The sequence below is a fragment of the Balaenoptera physalus genome (genome assembly GCF_965194825.1).
Source record: "Balaenoptera physalus genome assembly, chromosome: 7".
NCBI lineage: Eukaryota > Metazoa > Chordata > Mammalia > Artiodactyla > Balaenopteridae > Balaenoptera > Balaenoptera physalus.
The window spans coordinates 117,461,882-117,475,153 of record NC_138886.1 but is presented as its reverse complement, the minus strand read 5'-3'; the positions used below and the strand labels follow the sequence as shown (position 1 = coordinate 117,475,153).

The 13,272-nt window shown below is 40.9% G+C and overlaps 1 protein-coding gene across 12 annotated transcripts in view; it reads right to left on the bottom strand.

Moving 5' to 3' along the window:
• The window catches only part of LOC309664075 (uncharacterized protein), a 106,104-nt gene that overhangs the window by 35,737 nt on the left and 57,095 nt on the right, over positions 1-13,272 (bottom strand). The window contains exon 6 of one of the 12 annotated variants that reach the window (XM_082469080.1): positions 160-194. The exons of 10 other annotated variants lie outside the window; for them this stretch is intronic. In XM_082469080.1, coding sequence (XP_082325206.1) covers positions 175-194 — 20 coding nt within the window. In that variant the 3' untranslated portion in view covers positions 160-174. Of the gene's footprint in view, positions 1-159; positions 195-779; positions 845-13,272 lie in introns of those variants that run through there. One more of the 12 variants, XM_082469077.1, reaches the window with a different exon arrangement.

Here is a 13,272-nt window from a genome sequence, read left to right as displayed (position 1 = left end):
GTCTCAGATTTCATGTATTGAGGATTTTGCTTTGATGGGAAGCAAATGCTATACACACCCTATTGGAATTAGATATTTCTGGATGTGAGCAGCAGTTTTCTTTGAACTGGACGGAGAATGCTGTATAAATGAGACTGAATAATAAATACTTGCCTGTGGAGTCCTCTCTCCGCGTCAGACACCAACCAAGCAGCCTGCAGGAAGGAGGAAGAAACTGGCCTGGGCTCATGGATCCCCCCTTCCAGGTTTAGACAGGGAACAGTTGACCTTCAGCTCCTTCAGAGTTCCTGCTGCACTGGGGGAGGCTTGTTCCTGCCGCCTTACTGTCTACACGAGGCCACTGACTCTGTTAGAGGCCTATGTTGTTGCTTATCCTGCTTTGCAGCTACCCAGGCTCTGTGCCTGTGTGCCCAACTCTCTAATACACCAATGACAGCCTTTCCAGGGGTCTTACCTTCGCTGGGAAGCCGAACATGTGGCCCAGCCCAGGCAGAGAACCCAGACAGAGTTAGAAACAAGGGCTACGGTTCTGGCCATTTCCTATCTCTTCTTTTTTCCCCTTCCCTCTCTCTCTCTCACCCGTTTATCATTGGTATGCACCATAATGTGTTTGCTAGGTGGTATAAGCTGTTATAGCAGAAGGTAACAAGGCTTTTAATTGGTGCAGAAGCCTGCATTGGGCATCTCTTACAAGCATTCCACCAAGCCAGGCATAGGGAGATGAGAGGGGAGCGGGACCCAACCCCCCCCCCCTCCCTCTTGGCACTCTAAATGACTGAGATCAACTCACAGGCCTATTGATTTGTCAGGTAGACCCTGGTTGCTGAGCAAGCGGTCATAAAGACTGTACGAAAAAAGAAACAAACAAAACCAACAAAAAACCAAATCGCCTTGCCTCCAAAGCAAATTAAGTAACAGAGATCCAAATTGGATCACTTAACATTTTCTGTTTTAAATGTACTTAAGAACATTTGCTTACTAAGACGAGTTTTTGTTTTATACAACCTTAGAGAAGCCCTATGACTTTTGTCTTTATTTCCTTTTAATACAGTTCATTGAAATTATCTGGATTTGGCACCTTGATTTGTTACTTTTTAGCATTATGTGAACTTTTAGAAACAATCATCCTAATAGCCATGTAATACAAGTTTTATTTAATAGTTTTTAGAAGTGAAATATGTTCATAGTTTAGTACCAAAAAGTGACTAAAATGAACAAATCTCATGAAATTATCAGTGGACTCTAGGAAACAAAGCATTAAAAGAAAACTCTGTGAGCAATAGACTTTGAACATATTTTCCCCCAAAGATCAAAGGGTAAGATTAAAATTTCAAAAGTGTGATGATTTTTAACCTTTGAAGGTTAGGTATTTACAAAGAAATAAAAGCTGAAAATATTATATATATTTTGAAAATTAAAAGAAAAACAGCAACTCAGTTCATGTGATGAAATAATATTGACTATGCACAAAGTTTTTAAAGTCCACTAGTCCTGGATACTGAGATTAGAAATGCAGTATAGACCGAGTTAGGATAAAATCATCTGATTGACTTACAGGAATAAATTCCAGGTTTATTTGAAGGCAAAGAATTAAAATCACCCTCTACAATGTCCAACACACAGTCAGTTCTTAATAAATACTGGGTGCACGGGGGGAAAACAATGCATTCTTGGCTTGGAGGTTTAAAAACGTCTTTGAGACGCTTCTTGGTCTCCTGATTGCGTTCAGCATGCTGACCTGGATTCTGGATGAGAATCACCCTGTCCACGGGCAGCTCGGCAGGAAAACCCAAACAGTCTCCTCTGAAGCTTCTACCAACCTCACCCCCGACGCACACTGTTTTATACTCAAATGAGTATTTAATGCAATTAAAAAATTTTAATGGCCATTTCAGAGTTAAAAAAATCAGGCGAAACAGTTTTTGGAATGGATGGCCTGGTCAATATAGTGCAGTGGTCACCCTGGTAGCCCGTGCAGCCCCGACACGAGAGGTACTAACTTCTGGGGGAGGCGGGGAGGGGAATGACTTTGAAAGTGAGAATCATACTGACTTCTTACTACCTCTGCTTCTTCCTTTGCTTACCTGTTTCTCCCTTAATTTCAGCAAGAGGTTTCATTTGTTATATGGTGAATTTACCATGAAAGAATCTTTCTTTTAAGGAGGAAAATAAAATTCAATGTCTAACACTTGGCTAGCTAATAAGAGACATGTTCACAGATATTTTATCTTTATCATGTATGATTTCCTCTACAAGTTACAGCTCCAGTACGTTAGCTTTAGAAATGTTATTTTTATGTGAAGCTTTGTGATACTTCATGGCTGAACCTGACAAAATTAGATTTCCTTTTGCCAGGTGTACGAGTCAGGGTTCTCTAGAGAAACAGAACCAGTAGGGTGTGCGTGTGTGTGTGTGTGTGTGTGTGTGTGTGTGTCTGTGTGTGTGTGTGTTACGAGTTTATTGTAAAGAACTGGTTCAGGTGATCATGGAGGCTGAGACTACAAGATCTGTAGTCAGCAAGCTGGAGATGCAGGGGAACTGATGTAGCCCCAGACTGAATCTGAAGGCCTGAGAACCAGAAGCACCGATGGTATGATTTTAGTCTGAAAACCAGCAGGTCTGACACCCAAGAAGAGCTGATGTTTCAGTTTTAGTCCAAAGGCAAGAAAAAACTGATGTCCCAGCTCAGGGGCAGTCGAGCAGGAAGAGTTCCCTCTCACTGACAGGAAAGTCAGCCTTTTTTGTTCCATTCAGACCTTCAGTCGGTTGGATGAGGCCCACCCACATTAGGGAGGGCCACCCCCTTTACTCAGTCTACTGATTCAAACATGAATCTCATTCACAACCCCCCTCACAGACACACACACCCAGAATTATGTTTGACCAAATGTCTGGACACCCCTTGCTCCAGTAAAGTTAACACATAAAAATTAACCATCACTCCAGGTGAGACTCAATTGTATGATTAAATGAGTGCTGATAAGTTTACATGCAAGAAATTATGCTTACATCATAAGTTCAAGCTTTTGGTTACAGAACATTTGAAGATTTAATGAACCATTTTAAGGGGAAATTAGTTAGCCTTTGCAGTGTTACCTGAAAAACTATTGTTTAACCAAAAACAATTCTATAAACATTAGCCACTATTTAATTAGTTCATTAATTCATGTATCAATCATGCATGTGTTCAGCAGACCTCAGCTGAGCATGTATTTTGTGCCAGGCGCTGTGCCAGACACAGGGTGTTCAGATGCCAAAGGAGAAAAACCCATTCCTGTCAGCCAGGAACTTACTGTCTAGTAGGTGAGACAGCCAAATAAATTAGGAAGTAAAGTGGGTTACTGAATATGCTTTTTTTTGAGATATAATTGACATGTAACATTATATTAGTTTCAGATTGGAGGTAGAGACAAGACAGTGGAGTGGAAGGACTTGAGCTCACCTCCTTTCATGAAAACACCAAAATCACAACTAACTGCTCACAACCAGTGATAACAAAGACTGCAACCTACCCCAAAAGATATTCTACACCTAAAGACAAAGAAGAAGCCACAAGATGGCAGGAGGGGCACTTTCACGATATAATCAAATCCCATACCCACCGGGTGGGCAACTCACAAACTGGAAAATAATTATATTGCAGAGGTTCTCCCACAGGAGTGAGAGTTCTGAGCCCCATGTCAGGCTCCCCAGCCTGGGAGGAGCCCCTAGAGCATTTGGCTTTGAAGGCCAACAGGGCTTGAGTGCAGGAGCTCCACAGGACTGGGGGAAACAGAGACTCCACTCTTGGAGGGCGCACACAAGGTTTCACGTGCACTGGGATCCAGGGCAAAGCAGTGACTCCACAGGAGCCTGGGCCAGATCTACCTGTGGGTCCTGGAGGCAGGGATCGGCTGTGGCTCACTGTGGGGGGAAGGACACTGGTGGCAGAGGCCTCAGGGAATATTCATAGGTGTGAGCTCTCCTGGAGGTCGCCATTTTTGCACCGAGACCTGGCCCCACCCAACAGCCTGCAGGCTCCAGTGCTAGGACGCCTCAGGCCAGACAGCCAACGAGGGTGGGGGGACACAGCCCAACCCATCAACAGACATGATGCCTAAAGTCACGTCCTGAGCCCACAGCCACCTCTAAACACACCCTTGGCATGGCCCTGCCCACCAGAGGGACAAGACCTAGCTCTACCCACTAGTGGGCATGCATCAGTCCCTCACACCAGGAAGCCTACAAAAGCCCCTGGACCAACCTCACCCACCAGGGGACATACACTAGAAGCAAGAGGAATTACAATCCTGAAACCTGCAGACCGGAGACCACAAACACAGAAAGTTAGACAAAATGAGACGGCAGAGAAATATGTTCCACATGAAGGAACAAGATAAAATGCCAGAAGAACAACGAAGTGAAGCAGAGATAGACAATCTGTCTGAAAAAGTATTCAGAATAATGATAATAAAGGTGATCCAAGATCTCGAAAAAAGAATGGAGGCACAGACCAAGAAGATACAAGAAATGTTTAACAAAGAGCAAGAAGATTTAAAGAACAAACAGAGATGAACAATACAATAACTGAAATGAAAAATATACTAGAAGGAATCAATAGCAGAATTAATGAGGCAGAAGAATGAATAAGTGAGCTGTAAGACAGATTGGTGGAAATCACTACCGTGGAACAGAATAAAGAAAAAAGAAAGAAAAGAAATGAGGACGGTCTAAGAGACCTCTGGGACAAAATTAAATGCATCAACATTCACATTATAGGGGTCCCAGAAGGAGGAAAGAGAGAGAAAGGGTATGAGAAAATATTTGAAGAGATTATAGCCAAAAACTTCCCTAACATGAGAAAGGAAACACTCAAGTCCAGGAAGCACAGAGAGTCCCATACAGGATAAACCCAAGGAGGAACATGCCGACACACATATTTATCAAACTGACAAAAATAAACGACAAGGAGAAAATATTAAAATCAACAAAGGAAAAGCAACAAATAATATACAAGGGAATCCCCATAAGGTTATCAGCTGATTTTTCAGCAGAAACTCTGCAGGCCAGAAGGGAGTGGCAGGATGTATTTAAAGTGATGAGGGCTTCCCTGGTGGCGCAGTGGTTGAGAGTCTGCCTGCCAATGCAGGGGATGCGGGTTCGAGCCCTGGTCTGGGAAGATCCCACATGCCACGGAGCGACTAGGCCCGTGAGCCACAACTACTGAGCCTGCGCGTCTGGAGCCTGTGCTCCACAATAGGAGAGGCCGCGATGGTGAGAGGCCCGCGCACCGCGATGAGGAGTGGCCCCCGCTTGCCACAACTAGAGAAGGCCCTCGCACAGAAACAAAGACCCAACACAGCCAAAAAAATAAATGAATAAATAAATAAATTAAAGTGATGAAAGAGAAAAACCTACAGCCAAGAATACTCAGCAAGGCTCTCGTTCAGATTCAATGGAGAAATCAAAAGCTTTACAGAAAAACAAAAGCTAAGAGAATTCAGCACCACCAAACCAGCTTTACAGCAAATGCTAAAGGAACTTCTCTAGGTGGAAAAGAAAAGGCTACAAGTAGAAACAAGAAAATTACAAATGGGAAAGCTCACCAGTAAAGGCAAACACACCGTAAAGGTAGGAAATCATCCACACACAAATATGATCTCAAAAGCAGCAATAGTGAGGGCAGTACAAACGCAGGATATTGGAAATGCATTTGAAATTAAGAGACCAGTAACTTAAAACAATCTTGTATATATAAAGACTGCTATATCAAACCTCATGGTAACTGCAAACCAAAAATCTACAATAGATACCCACACAAAAAAGAAAAAGCAATCCAAACACTAAAGATAGTCATCCAATCACAAATGAAGAGAAGAAAAGAGACCTACAAAACAAATCCAAAACAATTAACAAAATGGCAATAAGAACATACATATCGGTAATTATCTTAAATGTAAACAGATTAAATGCTCCAACTAAAAAACACAGACTGGCTGAACGGATACAAAAACAAGACCCGTATATATATGCTGTCTACAAGAGACCCACTTCAGATCTAGCGACACATACAAAGTGAAAGTGAAAGGATGGAAAAAGGTATTCCATGCAAATGGAAATCAAAAGAAATCTGGGATAGCAATATTCATATAAGACAATATATACTTTAAAATAAAGACTGTTACAAGAGACAAAGAAGGACACTTCATAATGATCAAGGGATCAATCCAAGAAGATAGAACAATTGTAAATATATATGCATCCAACATAGGAGCACCTCAATATATAAGGCAAATATTAACAGCCATAAAAGGAGAAATTGACAGTAACACAATAATACTGGGGGGACTTTAACAGCCCACTTACATCAATGGACAGATCATCCAGACAGAAAATCAATAAGCAAACACGGGCCTTAAATGACACATTAGACCAGATGGACTTAATTATCGAGCATTCCATTCGAAAGCAGCAGAATACACATTCTTCTCAAGTGCACATGGAACATTCTCCAGAATAGATCACATGCTGGGCCACAAAGCACGCCTCAGTAAATTTAAGAAAACTGAAATCATATCAAGCATCTTTTCCGACCACAACACTATGAGATTAGAAATCAACTACAAGAATAAAACTGTAAAAAACACAAACCCATGGAGGCTAAACAATATGTTACTAAACAACAAATGGATCACTGAAGAAATCAAAGAGGAAATCAAACAATATCTAGAGACAAATGAAAATGAAAAAAAGATGATCTAAAACCTATGGTATGCAGCAAAAGCTGTTCTAAGAGGGAAGTTTATAGCAATACAATCTTACCTTAGGAAACAAGAAAAATCTCAAATAAACAACCTAACCTTACACCTAAAGCCACTAGAGAAAAAAGAACAAACAAAGCCCAAAGTTAGTAGAAGGAAAGAAATCATAAAGATCAGAGCAGAAATAAATGAAATCGAGACAAAATAGAAAACATCAATGAAACTAAAAGCTGGTTCTTTGAAAAGATAAACAAGATTGATAAACCTTTAGCCAGACCCATCAAGAAAAAGAGGGAGAGGGCGCAAATCAATAAAATTAGAAATGAAAAAGAAGTTACAACAGACACTACAGCAATACAAAGGACCATAATAGACTACTACAAGTACCTATACTCCAATAAAATGGACAACCTAGAAGAAAAGGACAAATTCTTAGAAAGGTACAACCTTCCAAGACTGAACGAGGAAGAAGTGGAATATATGAACAGACCAATCACAAGTACTGAAATTGAAACTGTGATTAGAAACTCCCAACAAATGAAAGTCCAGTACCAGATGGCTTCACAGGCGAATTCTATCAAACACTTAGAGAAGAGTTAACACCTACCCTTCCAAAACTCTTCCAAAAAATTGAAGAGGAAGGAACACTCCCAAGCTCATTCTACGAGGCCACTATTACCACGATACCAAAACCAGACAAAGAAACCACAAAAAAAGAAAATTACAGGCCAATATCAATGATGAACATAGTCGCAAAAATCCTCAACAAAATACTAGCAAACCGAATCCAAAAATGCATTAAAAGGATCATACACCATGATCAAGTGGGATTCATCTCAGGGATGCAAGGATTCTTCAATATCTGCAAATCAATCAGTGTGACACACCACACTAACAAAATGAAGAATAAAAAACTTATGATCATCTCAAGAGATGCAGACGAAGCTTTTGACAAAATTCAACACCCATTTATGATAAAAACTCTCCAGAAAGTGGGCATAGAGGAAACCTGCCTCAACATAATAACAGCCATATATGACAAACCCACAGCTAACATCATACTCAACAATGAAAAGCTGAAAGCATTTCCTCTAAGATCAGGAACAAGATAAGGATGTCCACTCTCATCACGTTTATTCAACATAGTTTTGGAAGTCCTAGCCATGGCAATCAGAGAAGAAAAAGAAATAAAAGAATCCAAACTGGAAAGTAAGAAGTAAAACTGTCAGTTTGCAGATGACATGATACTATACATAGAAAATCTTAATGATGCTACCATAAAACTACTAGAGCTCAGCAATGAATTCAGTAAAGTTGCAGGATAGAAAATTAATACACAGAAATCTCTTGCATTTCTATACACTAACAATAAGAGATCAGAAAGAGAAATTAAGGAAACAATGCCATTTACCATTGCATCAAAAAGCAAAAAATACCTAGGAACAAACATACCTAAGGAGGCAACAGACCTGTACACGGAAAACTATAAGACACTGATGAAAGAAATTGAACATGACATAAACAGATGGAAAGATATACCACATGCTTTGATTGAAAGAATACTGTCAAAATGAACATACTACCCAAGGCAATCTAGAGATTCAATGCAATCCCTATCAAATTATCAATGACAACTTTCACAGAACTAGAACAAAAACTTTTAATATGGGTATGGAAACAGAAAAGACCCTGAATAGCCAAAGCAATCCTGACAGAGAAAAACGGAGCTGAAGCAATACGACTCCCTGACTTCAGACTATGCTACAAAGTTACAGTAATCAAAACAGTATTGTACTAGCACCAAAACAGAAATGTACATCAATGCGACAAGATAGTAAGCACAGAAATAAACCCACACACCTATGGTCAATTAATCTATGACAAAGAAGGCAAGAATATACAATGGAGGTAAGACAGTCTCTCTTCAGTAAGTGCTGCTGAGAAAACTGGACAGCCACATGTAAAAGAATGAAATTAGAACACTCTTAGCAGCATACACACACACACACAAAACTCAAAATGGATTAAAGACCTAAATGTAAGACCAGATACTATAAAACTCTTAGAGGAAAACATAGGCAGAACATTCTAGGACATAAGTTGCAGCAATATCTTTTTGGGTCCACCTCCTACAGTAATGAAAATAAGAACAAAAATAAATGGGAACTAGCTAAACTTAAAAGCTTTTGCACAGCAAAGGAAACCATAAACAAAATGAAAAGTCAACCTACAGAATGGGAGAAAATATTTGCCAATGAAGTGACTGACAAGGGATTAATCTCCAAAATATACAAACAGCTCATACAGCTCAATGTCAAAAAGACAAACAACCCAATCAAAAAATGGACAGAAGATCTAAATAGACATTTCTCCAAAGACAAACAGATGGCCCAAAAGCACATGAAAGGATGCTTAACATCACTAATACAATGAGGTATCACCTCATACGAGTTAGAATAGCCATCATCAAAAATTCTACAGAGAGTGGAGTCAAGATGGCGGACTAGGAGAACACAGAATTCACGTCTCCTCACAACTAGGGCACCTACCAGGCACTGGTGGGGGACCACAGATACCTAAGGAGACGGGAGGAAACCCCAGCGACCGGGTAGGACGTGGGGTGCGGGGGGAGTGTAAGGGGAGAAGTGGAGGTGGGACGGGACTGGCACCCCTGAGGGGCGGCTGGGGGAGGGGAAGGGATCCATGCCAAAGTGGGAAATTGGGGGACCATTGGGAGGACAGAGGATCAAAAGGGAGTGTGGCCAAGTTTCCCCTGCCCACTTGGGCCCCTGGAAGCCTGCTGAGATTCCGGGCCTGATCCTCTGCCCACCGAGGCCCCCTCTAGCCACACAGGCCCTGAGGGAGTGGGAAGGAGGGAAGGGGGAGCAAAAGTAAAGGTCGGACCTCTGGGACTGGCACCACTGAGGGGGGTGGCTGGGGGAGGAGAAGAGTTCCTACACCCAGGAGGACCCACCCTCGGTTAGAGGTCCAGCAGCGACGGGGGAGACCCTGGGGGTGATGGGGGAGGGGCACAGAGGAACAGAAGGGAACGTGGCCAATGACTTCCCTGTCCACTCAGGCACCAGGGAGCTTGTTGGGCCCCCAGGCCTAATCCTCTGCCCTCAGAACCCCCTCCTGCCGCGCAGAGCCCAAGCCCTGCCCCTACACCCCCACCCAGGGCCCCACCTCTACACTCAGATACCCCCTCCGAGACCCCCTCCATCACGCTGGGTCTAAACCCCACCCACACACCCTCACCCAGGGCCCCACCTCCACACTCCAGAACTCCACACTCCAGAGGCCCTCCTTTCGACTTGCTGCCTCTCTCCTTCCACGCAGGTCCTAAGCTGAGGCCCCGCCCCATGCTCAAATGTCACCCCCCCACCCTCCTAGGTCCTGCCCAACCCTAAACCCCGCCCCTGCCTAAGTTCCACCCCTGCCTGAACTCCACCTCCATAGCCAAGGCTTTTTTTTTTTTTTTTTCTTTTTTCCTCTTTTAGATTGGGGCTCTGTTTTACCCTGTTGATTCATTGCTGTTCATTCATTTATATTTTTATTTTTCCTAATCTATTTTTCTAATTTTATTTTATTCTTTATACTTTGTTATTGTTCTCTCCTTCTGTCTTGTTCCCCCTCCCACACACACACCCTTTTTTTTTTCTTTTTTCTATTGTGGTTTTATTTTACCCTGTTCCAGTGGTTTCAATTATATTTTTATTTTTCCTAATATATTTTTTATCTTTCTAATTTTATTTTGTTTTTATTCTTTGATATTGTACTGCTCCTTTTTCTCTTTTTTCTTTTTTGCCACGCCACACAGCTTGCAGGATCTTGGTTCCCAGGCCAGAGGTCGGGCCTGAGCTCCTGTGGTGGGAGCTGCGAGTCCAAACAGCTGGGCTAACAGAGAACCTCAGACCACAGGGAATATTAATCAGAGTGAGATCTCCCGGAGGTCCTAATCTCAGTACCAAGACCTGGCTCTATCTAACTGCCTGCAAACTCCAGTGCTGGATGCCTCAGGCCAAACAACCAGTAAGACAGGAATACAGCCCCACCCATCAAAAAAAAAAAAAAAATGAAACGACAAAAATATATGTTACAGACAAAGAAGCAAGGTAAAAACCTACAAGACCAAATAAATGTAGACGAAATAGGCAACCTACCTAAAAAAGAATTCAGAGTAATGATAGTAAAGATGATCCAAAATCTCAGAAACAGAATGGAGAAAATACAAGAAACATTTAACAAGGATCTAGAAGAACTAAAGAGCAAGCAAACAGTGATGAACAATACAATAACTGAAATTAAAAATACTCTAGAAGTAATCAATAGCAGAAAAACTGAGGCAGAAGAACGGATGAGTGACCTGGAAGATAAAATGGTGGAAATAACTGCCAAGGAGCAGAATAAAGAAAAAAGAATGAAAATAATTGAGGAGAGTCTCAGAGACCTCTGGGACAACATTAAAGGCACCAACATTCGAATTATAGGGGTCACAGAAGAAGAAGAGAAAAAGAAAGGGTCTGAGAAAATATTTGAAGAGATTATAGTCAAAAACTTCCTTAGCATGGGAAAGGAAATAGTCAAGTCCAGGAAGCGCAGAGAGTCCCATACAGGATAAATCCAAAGAGAAACATGCCATGACACGTATTAATCAAACTATCAAAAATTAAATACAAAGAAAAAATATTAAAAGCAGCAAGGGAAAAGCAACAAAAACATACAAGGGAATCCCCATAAGGCTAACAGCTGATCTTTCAGCAGAAACTCTGCAAGCGAGAAGGGAGTGGCAGGACATATTTAAAGTGATGAAAGGGAAAAACCTACAACCAAGATTACTCTATCCAGCAAGGATCTCATTCAGATACGACGAAGAAATTAAAACCTTTACAGACAAGCAAAATTTAAGAGAATTCAGCACCACCACACCAGCTTTACAACAAATGCTAAAGGAACTTCTTTAGGCAGGAAACACAAGAGAAGGAAAAGATCTACAAAAACAAACCCAAAACAATTAAGAAAATGGTAATAGGAACATACATATCGATAACCACCTTAAATGTAAATGGATTAAATGCTCCAAGCAAAAGACATAGACTGGCTGAACGGATACAAAAACAAGACACGTATACATGCTGTCTACAAGAGACCCACTTCGGACCTAGGGACACATACAGACTGAAAGTGAGGGGATGGAAAAAGATATTCCATGCAAATGGAAATCAAAAGAAAGCTGGAGAAGCAATTCTCATATCAGACAAAATAGACTTTAAAATAAAGACTATTACAAGACACAAAGAAGGACACTACATAATGATCAAGGGATCAATCCAAGAAAAAGATATAACAATTGTAAATATTTATGCCCCCAACATAGGAGAACCTCAATACATAAGGCAAAGGCTAACAGCCATAAAAGGGGAAATCGACAGCAACACAACCATAGTAGGGGACTTTAACACCCCACTTTCACCAGTGGACAGATCATCCAAAATGAAAATAAATAAGGAAACACAAGCTTTAAATGACATATTAGACAAGATGGACTTAATTGATATTTATAGGACCTTCCATCCAAAAACAACAGAATACACTTTCTTCTCAAGTGCTCATAGAACATTCTCCAGGATAGACCATATCTTGGGTCACAAATCAAGCCTTGGGAAATTTAAGAACACTGAAATCATATCAAGTATCTTTTCCGACCACAACACTATGAGACTAGATATCAATTACAGGAAAAAAAAACTGTAAAAAATACAAACACACAGAGGCTAAACAATATGCTACAAAATAACCAAGAGATCACTGAAGAAGTCAAAGAGGAAATCAAAAAATACCTAGAAACAAATGACAATGAAAACACGATGACCCAAAACCTATGGGATGTGGCAAAAGCAGTTCTAAGAGGGAAGTTTATAGCAATACAATCTTACCTCAAGAAACAAGAAAAATCTCAAATAAACAACATAACCCTACACCTAAAGCAATTAGGAAAGAAATCATAAAGATCAGATCAGAAATAAATGAAAAAGAAAGGAAGGAAACAATAGCAAAGATCAAAAAAACTAAAAGCTGGTTCTTTGAGAAGATAAACAAAATTCATAAACCATTAGCCAGACTCATCAAGAAAAAAAGGGAGAAGACTCATATCAACAGAATTAGAAATTAAAAAGAAGTAACAACTGACACTGCAGAAATACAAAGGATCATGAGAGATTACTACAAGCAACTATATGCCAATAAAATGAACAACCTGGAAGAAATGGACAAATTCTTAGAAAAGTACAACCTTCCATGACTGAACCAGGAAGAAATAAAAAATATAAACACACCAATCACAAGCACTGAAATTCAAACTGTGATTTAAAATCTTCCAGCAAACAAAAGTCCAGGACCAGATGGCTTCACAGGTGAATTCTATGAAACATTTAGAGAAGAGCTAACACCTATCCTTCCCAAACTCTTCGAAAATACAGCAGAAGGAGGAACACTCCCAAACTCATTCTACGAGGCCACCATCACCCTGATA